Source organism: Emys orbicularis, chromosome 1 (genome assembly GCF_028017835.1).
Source record: "Emys orbicularis isolate rEmyOrb1 chromosome 1, rEmyOrb1.hap1, whole genome shotgun sequence".
Classification (NCBI taxonomy): domain Eukaryota; kingdom Metazoa; phylum Chordata; order Testudines; family Emydidae; genus Emys; species Emys orbicularis.
In genome coordinates, this window is record NC_088683.1 from 85,420,448 (window position 1) to 85,436,588 (window position 16,141).

Genomic DNA, 16,141 nt, shown 5'->3' on the forward strand with positions numbered 1-16,141 from the left:
ATATGGGAGAGCTTTATGCAACATTCCTAGAACAGAAGCCAAACTTGCAGTCCTGTTTCTAGCTTGTCTGTACAAATGCTAGTACCTTACAGTACATGTAAAGATACTCCAATATCCAAATGCTGTAGCTGGGCAATGATTTAGGCACTGATATTGCAATAAGCTCTATGTGGCCAGACTGCTGTGTCCACAGAGCCCCATGCAGGTCAGCAGGGTTCCATGTGGGTACAGGTGTTTGCCCCCATTGCAGGATTGGAGCCTTAGAGAGAAAAATTCAAGAGCAAGAGAGGAGAAAAACTCCTAAAGAAATTACTAGGGGATTTAAAAGAATGTTAGTTATGCAATCAAATGCAACAATTAAAAGGTAATTATGCCACTGAAACAGCAATATTTGATACACAAAACCCTTGCAAATTTTTGCAACTTACTGTTTTGAAAGAAACAAAAACTGCAGTATCACCTACATGTTTCTTCTGAACACAAAAATTAAAGATTAAAAAAATACATTGTTACTTCTCTGTTTAAACTTTATTTACAAATAACTGGGCGTTCCGAATGTAGACATAAAAGCTCTTTCCTGGGTAAATGGCAATAAGCTGAGGATGAGCTGAGCCTGTCTCACAAAAAATACAATAGTTTTACTTAGTATCGATAAAACATTTTAAAATATACTCAATTTTGCAAGTGTTACAATCATTGTTCAAACTGAATAGTAGTCTGAGTGCTGTACGAAGTGCATCAACAGAAATTCTAATTCTAGCGTAACGTTTAAGTGCCATTTGAGATAACCAGTTATCCTTGTAAGTCGTTAAAACAAGTATCACAGACACGGACAGGCTTCTTAGAAGAAGGAGTTAAGGCATTCTTTGCGGAGCACTCAGCGCAAAAGATATTTCCACAGTGTCTACAGTGATGCTGTGAAAGATGAAAACAACAGATACTGAATTGTCAATACAGCATAGTGGGCACAGTACATGAAAATAAATTACTACATAAAGTATCAGATCAATTACATTTTTTCATTTCAGATGTGCATTTAAATTTTTAACATTGGGGGCTAAATGGCACTTTGGATTTATATACAACTCCATCTCTAAAGGGCATAAGGGTAACATTTTCAGAGGTGTTTAAGTGGCTTAGGAGCCTAAGTCTCATTGACTTTTAAGGACTCGTAGGCTCCTAAATTACTTTTAATGGGATGTAAGCGTTACTTGAAAGTTTTACCCTCAATCTTGTTTAGGTCCATGAGATGCATGTTTCATGGACTTAATCAATTGGCTGAAACCACCCTATAATTAGCAGTTGTGATAGACTATATCCTATAATATACTGAACAAATCTTATAGAATTAAGATAACTCAGTGAAGCTTAAATTAAACCTTACTGAATTAGGTTAACACCTGTGGGGACGTTGTATTAAAAATGCAATTGTGTATCTGTTGTTGTGGCATTGTATACACCATCTGTAGTAGGAAGGTGGGGATGCTAATGAACTTTTTCCATTATCAGTCTTTAAAGCCACCCTCCTAGGTGAAATGCATATACTAGTTCAAACTGGATTCTCCGGGGATTAACAGAAAAGACTTTTGGACAAAAGTCTGGGTTTTAATCTGGCTCATGGCCTTCTTCCAACGGACAGGACCCCTGGTCCACAGAGGGCCCCAATCCTTGGAAAGACTTTGCCTGCTGAGACCTCTTAAGACTATGTGCTTGTTCTGAGCTGAAGCTCTGATGAACTTGTAACCACAAGGATGCCCCTAAAATGGGATATTAAATGACTGCATTTGCCAGAGCCCATGTGAGAGCTGGGATGAATTCTGACAAACTTATTAGCATGCATGTAGGTTCTTTTGTTGTTTTTAGTATGTTTTCTTTGTAATATTTTTACCTTAAGAATAAAATGGATTTGATTACAAAGAACTGTGTGGTAACTTATATGTGTAGCAATTACACTGTTATCTGTCTCTGAAAAGACAGATGTCTGGTGTCCTAGGGTATCTGTCTGTGCTGGGATTGATACAGTGAAGGCAGGGAACTGTCCAGTCTGGGAATGCCCCGGTCAGAAGGGAGAGAGACTCCTGTCTCCACCCAAGAAAAGCAACACCTGGGGAGCTGGAAACAGAGTGGGTGCCCTTGCTGAACCAGTGAGCAGAAACACAGGTGCAGTTTCCCTGAACTGTGACTCAGGAAACACCAAAGGACTGCAAATGATCGGAGGGGAAGCAGGACAGGATTACACTGACAGAGCTGTGTGTGAATCTTGTATTTCTAGATCTAGTCAGTGCTTAAAAAGTACTTCAAAACCAAAATATCACACTAAAGTCATGCCTGATGTAAGCGAGTATCACTATTGATTTCAACACAATTACACTCATTTACATCAGGCATGAATTTAAATTTACAGAAATAAGCCATACTGATGTAAGTACCTTTATATTGGTAAAACCTGTGTCCACACGAGGCAGTTGTACCACTTCAACTATATCTAGTTCTACACAGATATAGTTAAAGCAGCACAAAAACCAGTGCGTAGACAAAGCCTTGAGCAGTTTATTTATAACATCTGAAACAATACAAACCATCTATGTTTCTGAGCTGTATTAAGGTTTAGGAGTACCTTTTAAAGATGCTCTTTAACTTTGCTTCAACTCCAAAACAGTTCAGAAAGAAAAAAAAGTTCTAGAGAATCCCCACAAAGGCACACATACCTTTCTGACTGTCACTGAGAAGCCTTTCCCACAGGCCATACAGTTCTGTACCTCATTGTCTTCTGCCCATTTCCTGGTTAGGGCTTGTGTGTGTTTGATCTGGATGAATAAAACAAATACAGACTTTTTTAAATGCAAGTCCATTTCTTATTAATGTCCTCTACTACATCACACATGCTGTACGCATCAGGATAAAACACTGAGGATTAGTCATGGCGACTCAGTGTTAGAATGCCAGCTCACAGTTATTTAAATAAAAAAGAACTTTCTGAAGTCCAAACTATGGGCTGAATTCTGAACTTACATGAAAGCTCCCATTGATATCAACTGCCTCCTGAGGTGCACTGGGCCTCATTTTAACACGTCTGGAGTGACAATACACTATTCAAGTCAAAATAGTTTCCATCACTATATATTGATAAGGGCATGCTTAGTCACCACAATGTGATTTATACCTGTAGCGATTGGTTTTCTCGGCCGAGCTCTTGCATTGCTGCAGTTGTATTGTCCAGCTTTTTTTTCAGTTCCAGGAGTTTGGCTTGAAGCTTTTCAATTTCTCCCTCACTTTTAATACACCTGAAGATGGATAGCAAGTAGTAAATTAAACGTATACAAAACAATTCCTATCCTATTTGGCAAAATGTCACCACTGAAAGGTTTGGCCATGTATCCATAACAAATAAATATATCACCGTAATTAACCATTGTATTTCTTGGCTGGGAAATTGACGTAGTATTTTAACAATTAACCTAAGATCACATCTGAGCCTCACTCTCAGAGGGAGTACCAAATGAGGGACAGCAGGGCCCAGATTTCAGAGGGGGTTCAGGACTGAATACACTCCCACCAGCTGGAGCTTGCTGCTCTGCACAAGTGCAGAACAGGACAGTCTCATTAAGCAGCAGCAGCAATTCTGGCAGGCCACTATGCAGCAAATCAAACAGAAAGGAGGTGAGAGGAAAAAAATGAAGGTTATTTGCCTGTAACCAAGGTTCTTCAAGACGTACTGTACATATTCACATTCTTGGGATGTTCGCCAACCGGTGCTATTGAACAGTACAGCCTTCGACTAGCAGTGCCTATCTGAATGCTCACGCACCCCCTCCACGTCCTCCCCTCAGCGTCTGAGCATGTTCTGAGGGCAGGACTATAAAGGGGTGTGTGGCAACAGTCACTGGCTCAGTTTCTTCCACTGCTAATGAAGAGCCCGAATAGTTAGGACTTTGCAGGAGAGGGGAAGCGGGGCAGGGAGTGTGAATATATAAAGTCCACCTTAAAGAACCTTGCTTATGGACAACTAACCTTCATTTCTTCTTTGAGTGTCCTCTGCACACTCCCACTCTTTGGACAGTTTAGTCAGCAGTATATAAGGATTTCAGATCAGGGATCGGCAACCTTTGGCATGCGGCCCATCAGGGAAATCCGCTGGCGGGCTGTGACGGTTTGTTTACCTGCAGCGTCCGAAGGTTCGGCTGATCGCAGCTCCCACTGGCCGCGGTTCGCCATTCCAGGCCAATGGGGGCTGCAGGAAGTGGCGCGGGCTGAGGGATGTGCTGGCTGCCACTTCCCGCAGCCCCCATTGGCCTGGAACAGTGAACCACGGCCAGTGGGAGCTGCGATCAGCCGAACCTTCGGACGCTGCAGGTAAACAAACCGTCCCAGCCCGCCAGTGGATTTCCCTGACAGGCCCCGTGCCAAAGGTTGCCGATCCCTGAGTTAGAGAATATGGGTCTGCTCCTGCCCTCAAACAAAACAAACAGCATTTAGTGTTGAACTTTGTGGCAAACAGATCTATATTTGGAGTAACCCACAGAGCAAAAATGTCCCTGCTTACAGTATCCTTTAAGGTCCATTTGTGCATGTGGGAGGATTTTCTGCTCAGTTGGTCCGCTAACTGGTTGAAGGATTCTGCTACATGCAGAGCTACCATATACACCTCATGAAGAATATACCACTCCCAAAGCTTTATTGACTCCTTGCAAAGCTGTGAAGTGCGGGCTCCTCCTTGTTTGTTTATATAATACATTGCTGTCATATTGTCTGTGGCTACCTGAACAACGTATCCTTTCATCTGAGGGTGGAAAAATCTGAATGCTCTTAGCTCCAGAACACTGATATAAAGGGAAGACTTGTGTTGGTTCCACAGCCCTGTGCACCCCAGCCTGTTTTTGAGGCATCTGTTGTAATTATCATGGAAGGTGATGGAGAGCTGAACCTCACTCCCTTCGTTACATGATCCTGATCCATACACCATAAGAGTTTTCTGGATTTTGTTTAGAATAGTAATTATTAGCTTCAAGTTGTGAACTCCAGATTTAAAGTTTCCTGTCACCCAATGTTGAAGAGGTCTCATCTTTAGTCTCACACAGGGTGTGACATGTCATTGATGCCATGAGACCTAGTAAGAAGAGGAAGAACTTCACTTTCTGAAATGGATTCTGAAAGAGAAACTGAATGGTATAGGACATCTTCAGGAACTGTGAAGGCATTGGCAGTGATTTCTTTTCACTGGAAGCTGCTTTTAGGAGACAATCAAAGACACAGAAACACGAAAATCCCTTTGTGACGGGATGTCACCCCCGGGGTGCAGTCCGTGAACCGTGGGAACCGCTGTGCGCCTCTAAGACACACAGCTGGGTTGGCTCTATTTTCACACTGCTTGGTTCGAGACACAGCCAACCTCACCAGGCCCTATTATCAACCAACACGACAGCAGGTGGCACCACTCACCTAAACTGAGCTACCTGAGTGCAACATCAGACAATCTCCCAGCTTCCCAGGCACACGCCCCCTGCTGGAGCATAAACGCAAAATTATACCATCTTGCACTGCACAGGGATCTGTACAATGTAAGATCATAAATAGTTCGCTCTCCCCTCAATGTGGGAAAGATATGCAACAAGCCTGTGTTAACCAGGCTGAGGTTTTTCCCCAGACACTTCTCTCAAAGGCACACTGGTTTAGATACAAAACATCAGTTTATTAGCTACAAAAAGATAGATAGATTTTAAGTGATTATAAGTGATAGCAAACAGATTAAAGCAGATTACCTAGCAAATAAAGAAAACCACAAACTAAGCCTAAGCTACTAGAAAGATTGGATATGAATTAGCAATTTCTCACCCTGGCAGATGATACAAGCAGTCCATCGGGTTTCCATACAAAGGCTAGAAATCCTTTTAGCTTGGGACCCACACTTCCCCTAGTTCAGTCTTTGTTCCTCAGGTGTTTCCAGGAGTTCTCTTGTGTGAGGAGTGTAGGGTGACCAGACAGTAAGTGTGAAAAATCGGGACGGGGGCAGGGGATAATAGGAACCTATATAAGAAAAAGACCCCAAAATCGGGACTGTCCCTATAAAATCGGGACATCTGATCACCCTAGAGGAGTGAGGTCCCTAGATGATGTCACACCCCAACTTATATAGCTTTTACATATGGCGGGAATCCTTTGTTCCAAAAACAGTTCCAAGTCCAGTGTGTTGAAAAATACAGGTAACCAAAATGGAGTTCAGTATCATGTGATCTGGTCATGTGCCCTTGCTGAGTCATAGCAGCCATTACTTACAGGCTGGCTGAAACATTTATAGGAAGGCTAAGCTTTTTCACAGCCTATTGTCTTTGTTGATGAGTCATTAGCACTGTCTAGCTTCATCATTGTTGTACCTGAAAGGCTAGCTCTAGGAGTTTTCCAGAGTAAGCACATTTGAAATACAGGTCCAGAGTCAATATTCATAACTTCAGATACAAAAATGATACATGCATACAAATAAGATAATCATATTCAGCAAATCATAACTTTTTCAATGATATCCGACATGACCCATCTTGTACAAAATGTATCTTAATCATGCCATAATCATATCATAATAATTTCACTATGACGAATATGTGGTGTAGTGTCACACCCTTTTCTTCTCAGAAAAGCTGCCACTATTCACAGGCATTTTGTAAAGACTCTGCGTGCAGTGGAAACGCCAAAGGAAAGACCTTGTACTGGAAATGGTTCTGGTCTATGATGAAACGCAGGTACTTCCTGCGCAATGGTCTTATCGAAATATGAAATCAAGCATCTTTTATGTCAAAAGCAGCAAACCAAAGAAAGGGACACAATAATGGAACCCAGAGTTAACATTCTAAAGTGAAACTTTCAAATATATGTGCTTAGCTTCCTCAGAGCCAAGACTGGGCAAAGACCTTGTAATCTTTGGATTAGGAAACAGTGGGAGTAGAAACCCCGATTTCTGAAATTTACCAGAACCTCTTCTATCAGTCTTTCCCCAAGTAAAAAGTTGATTTCAAACACTGGCATAAACAGTCTCCAAAGAATAGGGGGATGGAATCCAAAGTTGGTTTGCTGCTCTCTAACCCCATGTCAAACTGAAGGTCTATCTGTCAGAAGTAGTGGAGGATGAATTCTTTTGTCTCAGCTTAGACTTAAATGGATGCCTTCTATACTGGTGTTAGGATGATGATGATGACTGCTGTTGTTATTGCTACTGGTAGTATTGTCTACCTCTGTTGGAATATGAAGAATAATGAGCATAATATTCTCTTTGATATCTGAAGGCAGGTGTAGGAATTCTTCTCTTAAAAAGCCGTAAGAGACTCAGGGACCTGGCAGCTGTCTAGTCTCTTTCATTTTCTCTAACAATTCATCCATTTTTGAGCCAAATGGATCATCCCTCTCAAAAGGAAGATCTTCAATCTTCAACCTCATTTCTTAGGGCAGAGAAGAGGTCTGTAGCCATGCATGTCTGTGAATAGTTACTGCTGCAGCTGATATCGTCCTGATCTTGATGATGTATCCAAAGCATCAAAAGACACTCTCAGTGCATGCATAGCAACATTTAGACCCTCTTTAATAAGAGCATTAGACAGTCTGCAGTGTTCCTCAGGAAGATTCTTTGTAAAAAAGAGAGATCTTGTCCTAGAGGTGAAACTTATCTGTGCAGGACAGCTAGGTAGTTAGCTATTCTCATGTTCAGAGAAGCTGAAAAAAATACCTTTCTTCCAAGCAATCTAATTATTTCCCTTTTCTGCCAATGGAGTAGAATGTAAATGTCCCATTCTTGAACGTTGCATTGTTGCAGCTACCAAAAGAGAGTTAAAGGGAAAATGAACATGGAAAAAAGAAAACTCTTCATATGGGATCTCATACAACCAATCAGCTTTCTTAGCAATCAGTTGATATGAAGATAAGAGCATTCCATGCTGATTTTGCTGCCTGGCAGAGACCTTCCCAAAAAGGCAGAGATACTTTCTCAGTAGATGTATTTCCCAGTATCAAAAAACAGGATAAGGAGTTTCCTGAAGTAAACTGAAGGTAATTTTAACTTAGACACCATTCTGCTTACTGACTCCTGTAGTTCAGATGGTGAGGGAGATGAGGCTACTCCAACGTTTTCCTCAGGGGAGGATTTGCCTTTGGGTTCTAAGTCCTGATGCACAATACCAGCTTGTGAAAACACATCAACTTCTTCCTCATCACAGAGAATATCCTGAATTTTTGTAGGAGACCTATCTCTTGGTCTCGGATCCTCTGGTGTAGGATCTGAATGCCTTGGATCCAACACATTAGTATGTGCTGACGTTTCCTTGCCTCAATGTGGAATCAAGGTCATCGCAGCTGAATGAGGTTGAAGTGGAAGCCCTGGAATTGGCTAGTATGGCCAATGCATCCAGGAAGATACTTGCTACTCATGCCAATTTGTCCAGTTCTGTAGCATCTCATAGTAATGAGGAAACATCAACTTCCAATAATCTTTGTCACAAAAACAGACTTGAGGTCAAGGCTGCAGGTAGACTGATGTATCCATCTCCTTTTCTAAATGTGGATTGAAACCCAGAACTGACAAGGAACAAGATATGAGAGAGGTAGGGATCCATAGTAGCAACAAGGGTGAGAGTCTTTCTAGGTGAACCTATAGGTATTCGGGGAGGAAGTAGTAGCACCGCAGAAGATCCATATGTTGAGGAATCCACTCTGTTTTTTGTGAGAGGGAAAGCATTGTGTTGGATCCTTATCCAAATCTCTCTCTTCTGCTGAGGAAGCGTGAAACTGATCTGATAAATGCAGTTCCACGGGTACCTAAGTGGAAACCATCACTGAAGGTATCAGTGCTGATACAAGAGAGAGATCAATCGATTTATTAGGTCCTGACCCAACACAGTCATCTTGGTCTCCGATCTGTCTCACATCCGCATGTTTGCAATCTGAAGGATCTGACGAGTTCCCTGAACAGAAGACAATGCAAGACCCAGAAAGGTGCTTGGTCTTGCTTCTTCTTCAGAACTGAAGGTCCTGGTTCCAAAGAGGCCTCAGGCATGGAACGCATATTGTCTAAGGCCATTTCTGTTACCATGTTCCTTTTTTGGAAGCAGGTCTGAGGTTTTTGTTGACTGGGCAGTCTTCAATTTTGTATGCTGAAGAAGGCTCACATGCATCTGTGGTAGTGCTTGGAAGGAACTGAGGCAGTAACTGCTTCCGTGCCCCCTTTTATAGCCCCATTCTCAGAATATGCTCAAACACTGTATGGAGGAGGCACACGAATGCTCAGAATAGGCATTGCTAGTATAAGTTTGTACCATTCAACGGCACCGGTCGGCGCATATCCCAAGAGTGGCAATATGCAGAGGACAGTCAAAGAAGAACCTGGTTTACTGGGGTCCCTTCCTAGCCACAATTTAATGCCCAGATACAAAATGTAATTGGTTAAAGCCTATTTTCAAAATGTTTTCATTTCTGTGTTTGTAGCACTGTTGCAGAAAACTGGCTCTGATGAGTTTAGCACAGCAGGGGGACTGCTGCTGGAGATTTAAGCACCTATTTAAAAAAAGTCTCTAGCCTTTTCCTTGCAGACCTACAGCTCAAAACATAATTTGTTAAGGAAGCTTGATGGTCAGAAGAAGAGTTTCCCCACAGATACCCTCATAAAAGGTTTCCTTCATCTCACAAGTGGGTTCTTCCCTCATGCAGACCTCAGGATGTCCTCCAATCCTGCAAGCACATTGCTCTCATTCAGTCCCCCTCCCCTTATCCTGCAGGCCTCCTGCAATCAGGAGAAAAAGAGCTCTGCTTCTGCAGAGTTTAGGAGATATGTAGTAGAGGTAGCAGGAGGGATCTTAAGAGGTCAGAAGCCTAGGATGGGAAACCAAGAGGCCTGTAGGAGAGGGGAACATCTAGTGAGTCTGAGAAGCACGTCTGTCCTCTTTACGAGCTTTAAGAGGCTCACAAGGGGCCCAACCATATGCTGAGTCCTAGAAGGGTCACCGGTGGCCACATTTGAAAGCCCAAAAGCCTCTTTTATATTATAGGGGGATGACAAGTCTGTTCTAGATCACTGGGAAGTTGATGAACCTATTCTGACTCTGAGACAGAGGATCCTCAGTGGAGGGAGCCCCAAGGAACCAACTCAGATTATGGAAGTCCCCTCTGCAAGGCCTTCTAAGATTCATGGAGGCTACTGACTGTCCCTCCTAATGCTTGCACATGTGCAGGATGGCTTTGGAGAGGCTCCAAAAGAGCTCAATTAAGGACTTGCAGGGGATGGACACAAGCCTCTTAAGGTCAACATGGTTTGGGGCCTTGGTGAGCATCTTGAGTCTCATGAGGAGCAACTCATGATGCACCTGCCAAAGTTTGCAGGAGGTGGGCACTCCATCACAAAGCCCACAGGGTGTGGAGGCTCTTGTTTGGTTAGCTGGTTGACTGGTTGAACAGCCTACTAAGACTTGCTGGGGTTATGGAGGGGAGCCTTCACCCTTTGGAAACCCCTACCTGGAGCACTGGGAGCAGTACAATACATACAAAATGTACGTAGAACACTAGGAAGACTGAAACACTATTTTTCAAATTTTAATTTATCACTTTCCTAATAAGCAACCGAAAGCACATACCCACATTACACTCACTGACTTACCTCTCCAGCAATGCTCTCCTCTCATCCTGATTATTTTGTACTGTTGCTTCTAAAACTGCAATCTCCCCACGCAAATCATCCGTCTGTTTCTCTAGCTCACTGACCCTCCTTTGACTGCTCTGCCACTCTTTCTTCATTGTAGCAAGATTTTCATTCAGAGCTGTGATCTGCATGGTGAGCTTGGCTTCCACCTCCTCACGTTTTCTGTTTTCTTCTTCTTTCTCTTTTATCTCTGTGCGCTGAGAAAAAAGGAAACATTGAACAATGAGCTATCAAATAGCTCTGAGTTTGTAACCAGGTTGGTGTGTTATCAACTCCAACATCAAAATTAAAATGATGGTAACACTTATCTCTGATACATCTGCAAAACCATTTTTGATATTTTACAGCTAGCAGGGAGTTATTCGGGCATGTCTTTTCAAAGAGTCACTTTTTCTAATGGAACAATGTTCCTTATAAGTGAAAGAAAACTAGATTCTGCCCTTCTGGTATTGTTCAACTGAGGCAGGGAAATGAAAAACCATGTACTTACAATTTCAAAACTAAGTTAGTTTTAATTAATAAACGGCTATTATACTAAACAAATGCCTGCTTATGGTCCCACTATGGATTTATACCTATTTGTCAAAATAGTGCTTAGCCTATTGTACCTGAGTTTTCCTACAATATAATCTGTCTCACGTTGAAGGTTTTTGGAAATATTTACAAATCATTGATTAAAAATGTAAATGCCATGAGATTAAAATTAAGTCTGCCTCCCTCCCTCTTTGAAAGGAACCAGAGACGTGCTAAAGACACACAAATTCTATACATGCTCACCAGTTTAGTTTCAATCTCAACACATTCCTTCTTCAGTTCTTCCTCTTTTTTTTTCAGCTGATCTTTGATAATTTGCTGATTCTTCTTCTCCTGTTCAAGAGCTAAATTCATGTTATCTACTTTGCCCTGCAGCTCTAATTTCTGTTGAATCAATAGCTGCTTCGCATCCTTTAGATTTGTCACCTCCTGTTAAAATACAAGTTTAAACTATCACATAGGGTCTAAAAATAAAATGGTAAAACTTATCTGTGAACTAACTTCAGACTGAGGATAACTATTTCCTGGGATAGGAGAGCAAATGCCTTTACGGCACAAAATATCAACTGACCATGTTTAAGTTAGGTACCTAGGTTACAAATTACATCTTAGATTCCTACAAACAGAAAAAAAAATTCTAATTTACTTCTCCACTAAAATAGTGGAAATTATGTTTGCTTACTTTCTGGCTTTCTGTTAAGTAGTAGGTTTGTCAATTTCTCTTTTCTTTAAGTTGGATTCTAATAAATTTCACTGTCAGGTTTTCTGCACTAGGTAAGTGTCAAAAGGTGAGTTACAAACCCTGTGGTGGCAAGAAGGGAATTTTTATTTATTTATTTAATCCATTGGAAACAATTATTGCATGGGAGAGTTTCTACAGGTCTTAAGTTTGTAAATATTTACCTACATATTGTACTGGAAATAGCTTCAAAAATAGATGGAATAACTTAATTTGACACGAATCATTCTTCTTTAAATCCACAGCCCAATAAAAATGTATTATTCTGATGAATGAGGGGTGATAGTTTTTCATAGGACACATTCCACTGAAAGTCAAGACAAAACATCACAAGGATAAAGTCTTTTTTCTACTTTCAAACCCATGGGTGGATGATATGGCCATACTTGATTTCATAAGTGGAGATATTTTTGGTTTCAGTCTGACTGCAACCACAGAGAACAAGAGGTGAATATTAAGCTGACATCCCAGTTTGTGTATGTTTTAAAATTCTCTGCAGCTCTATAAATTCCTTCTTTTTTTAGCACAGAGGTTTCAGGAAGTGTGTGACAATTATAGTTAGTGTTCCCAAAATCAAAATGCATTGGTCATTGAATTCTCTGGAAGTAACCATCATTTTTAGACACTGGATCACAAAAGAACATCTGAAAGCCATAATATTTTTTTTGTATTTCCAAAGAACTTATAAATATTCAGGCTATTTTAAAATTAATTTACTTTTATTAGATTGTAAGCTCTTTGTGGGATGGACTGTGTCTTCTTTTATACTCACAAAACCACCTACAACATTGGGGAGGCCAGCAGAAGCAAATAAATTACTATTAATAAATATAATATGTAATTAAATGTAGAAAATGTAGCCAGGCTGTCTTTTAAAAGTGTCAGATTTCAGAAGAGACAGAAAAGTTTTAGAGATGTTAAATGTAACTAGCATTTATAATACAAACAAAGACTACAAAAAATAACTCCATCCTCTAATTTTTTCTCTTCCTTTTCTATCTCTCTTTTTTTTTTTTTTTTTTGAAAGTGAAGTATCCTTAAAAAAGATTCAGTCTTGCCTCAAGAGTGATTTTTAAAGTAGTTTCAACAAAATTGGTTTAACTAATATTGATTTGGTATTTTAATGTTGCAATAAATTACAAGCACTTAAGAGTGACAGGTAGGTACATTTTTAATGAATGTACAATTTTTTTTAATTAGGAGTGTCGCTTTTAAAAATCAGAGTTCAGGTTGGATACAACCATTCAAAAACAGCTTAAAATCTCCCCACCCCGATAACTTCACACTTTACATGGCTTTCCTTATCAGTGAGAACATGTACCTTAATAAAACTAAGATGTTGGTTTTGCTTTGGGATTTTGGTTTGTTTCTTGGTTTGTTGTAAGGCTGGAAGAGGCTGTTTAATTTCCTCACTTCTCAGAATTTGGGGACACAGAGTGAGAACTTTTCCTCTTGACCACTTTTTATTAAAACATTGGGAGAAAGCCTGGATATTTAATTGCTTAGAGTCATCTATATAAAAGGAGACAGCAGGGTCTAGAGGTTAGAGTACAGAATTTGAAGTCAGGAGACTTGGATCACAACCAACTGACCCAGTCCTGCTGTGTGACCATGGAGAAATGACTTAGGCCTAATCCACAAAGGGACTTAGGGATTGCAACTCCTAACTTTTAGGCCCTTGCCACCAGGGCCGGCTCCAGCTTTTTTGCCGCCCCAAGTGGTGAAGCGGGGGGAAAAAAAAAGAAAAGAAAAGAAAAGAAAAGAAAAAAGATAAAGCCGTGACGGCAGCACTTCGGCGGCAGCTCTACCGCGCTGCTTCATTCTTCGGTGGCAATTCAGCGGCGCGTCCTTCCCTCCGAGAGGGAGTGAGGGACCCGCCACCGAATTGCTGCCAAAGACCCGGACGTGCCGCCCTTTCCATTGGCCGCCCCAAGCACCTGCTTCCTTCGATGGTGCCTGGAGCCGGCCCTGCTTGCCACCTCAGTGGAAACTACAAACCCTAGTTAAGGTACCTAGGCTCCCTATAGAATACATGGGGAGAGATAGGCATCTAAGAATGGGATCCACAGAAGCTAGCACACTAGACAGGGAGCTGCCTAAAGTAGTCAATGGGAGATGCTGAGGAGAAAGGTGGGTCCTAGCCCTGCCCCTCTCAGGGAGTGAGGCGACTCAGTCTGGGCTGGAAAAAGACACCTATCTCTGCTTGCAACCCACAGCCAGGGACCCACTCCTGGAATCAGGTGCATAAGCTTGTGACGGGTTGGATCACAGAAACCCCCTTGGGAGCTGCCACCCAATGTGCAAAGACTACCCTTGCTTCTGTTTTCCCTGCCAGCTCAGGACTCCAGCACCCCGTCTCGCTGAGTCAGACACTCCTGTCTGGCTCCAACACAGAACAAGGGTCCGAATCAGTTGTCCTAAAGCTGCAAGTTTACCCAAAAACAGCTCACAGGAGTGTGCTTGTCTTTAGCACTCAGATGCCCAACTCCCAATGGGGTCTAAACCCAGATAAATCCGTTTTACCCTGCATAAAGCTTATGCAGGGCAAACTCATAAATTGTTCGCCCTCTATAACACTGATAGAGAGATATGCACAGTTGTTTGCTTCCCCAGGTATTAATACATACTCTGAGTAAATTACTAAATAAAAAGTGATTTTATTAAATACAGACAGTAGAATCTAAGTGGTTCAAAGTAGTAACAGACAGAACAAAGTAAGTCACAAGCAAAATAAAATAAAATGCGCAAATCTATGCCTAATCAAACTAAATACAGATAAGTTCCTCACCAGTTCCAGAATGCTCCCTTTTACAGGCTACTCTCCCTTTAGCCTGGGTCCAGCAATCTCTCACAACCCCTGTAGTCTCTGTTCAAGTATCCTGGGGGGGTGGAGAGGCTCCTTCTTTAGCCAGCTGAAGACCAAATGGAGGGGTCTCCCCCAGGTATAAATAGGCTCTCTCTTATGGGAGGAGACCCCCCTCCTCCCTCCTATGCAAAGTCCAGCTCCAAGATGGAGTTTTGGAGACACCTGGGCAAGTCACATGCCCCTGCATGACTCAGTCTTTACAGGCCGACGCCATTGTCCACATGGTATCTTGCATGTCTCCAGGAAGACTTCTTATGTGGATTGGAGCATTCCAAGATGCATTGTTCCCCAAGTGTTTCCTGATCAGGTACTTAACCTGGCGAATTCCTTCCTAAAGAAGCTGACCAAATGCCTCCCAAAGCTTACTTAGAAACCAAGCAAGCATACAGCCCATATTCTTAACCTCAAGTAGAAAATGATATATATATGTACAAATAGGATGAATAGATATAGTAGACCATAACCTTTACGGAGATATGTTACCTGGCACAGGCAGCAGAAAACATATTCCAGTTATGTCATACATACATTTATAAGCACCCCCTCCCCATAAAGCCTTATGGGGTACACCGTCACAAAGCTGTTTCTTACAGAAGTGATGGCAGCACACATCTAGCTCCTCACAAAACAGCCAAGGAGCAGAGGGGATGGGAAGGCCTCCCTTATAATCTTTAGCCCAGTGGTTAGTGTACACAGTAGACCCCAGTTCAATTAACCTCTCTGCCTGATATGGAGAGGGAAATTGAACTTGGGCCTCCTGCATTGCAGGAGAGTACCCTACCCACGAGGCTATAGAGTCATTCTCACTCTCTGGCCCAAAGCATATTTAATTATTTATACTCAGTAGAACAGCTTCAAGAAGAGACACTGATCCCCATCAGAATAACCCATAGCTCAGTGCTCTGAGAACACCAACTGGACTGGGCCCCACAAGATAGGCGGGGACATCTATCTTCACCTGGTTTGAGGATTCTGCTGGGGCTTAGCCATGAGAATAGGTGCCTGGAAGTTTAGACTGAGGTGTTATGTACTTACCCAGTGGCAGAAACTTTGGCACCTGGGGGACTTTTACAGAAAAAATGTAGGCACCTCCAGAGTTAGGTGGGAGCTGACCAGAGATTTTGAAGATCTCAGTGGTGCCTAAAGTTTGGACTTGGGTGTCTGATGTGGGAGTTAGGCTCCTAAGTACTTTTGTAGGTATGGGCCTTAATCCCTCTGTGTTTGAGTTCCTTCATGTGTAAAATGGAGATAGTAATACCCATAATTGCAAAGCAATTTGAGATTCTCTGACTGAACGTGTTACGTTCGTGCATATTCTTATTACTATCTGTAG

At 41.9% G+C, this 16,141-nt stretch overlaps 1 protein-coding gene across 1 annotated transcript in view; it reads right to left on the reverse strand.

Moving 5' to 3' along the window:
* Positions 1 to 792: 792 nt before the first annotated feature.
* The window catches only part of EEA1 (early endosome antigen 1), a 157,827-nt gene continuing 142,478 nt past the window's right edge, over positions 793 to 16,141 (reverse strand). Inside the window, exons 26-30 of the mRNA XM_065403979.1 lie at positions 11,447 to 11,632; positions 10,628 to 10,866; positions 3,164 to 3,284; positions 2,709 to 2,807; positions 793 to 915 (exon numbers count right to left, since the gene is read on the reverse strand). Of these exons, the coding sequence (XP_065260051.1) occupies positions 793 to 915; positions 2,709 to 2,807; positions 3,164 to 3,284; positions 10,628 to 10,866; positions 11,447 to 11,632 (768 nt within the window). The remainder of the gene's footprint in view (positions 916 to 2,708; positions 2,808 to 3,163; positions 3,285 to 10,627; positions 10,867 to 11,446; positions 11,633 to 16,141) is intronic.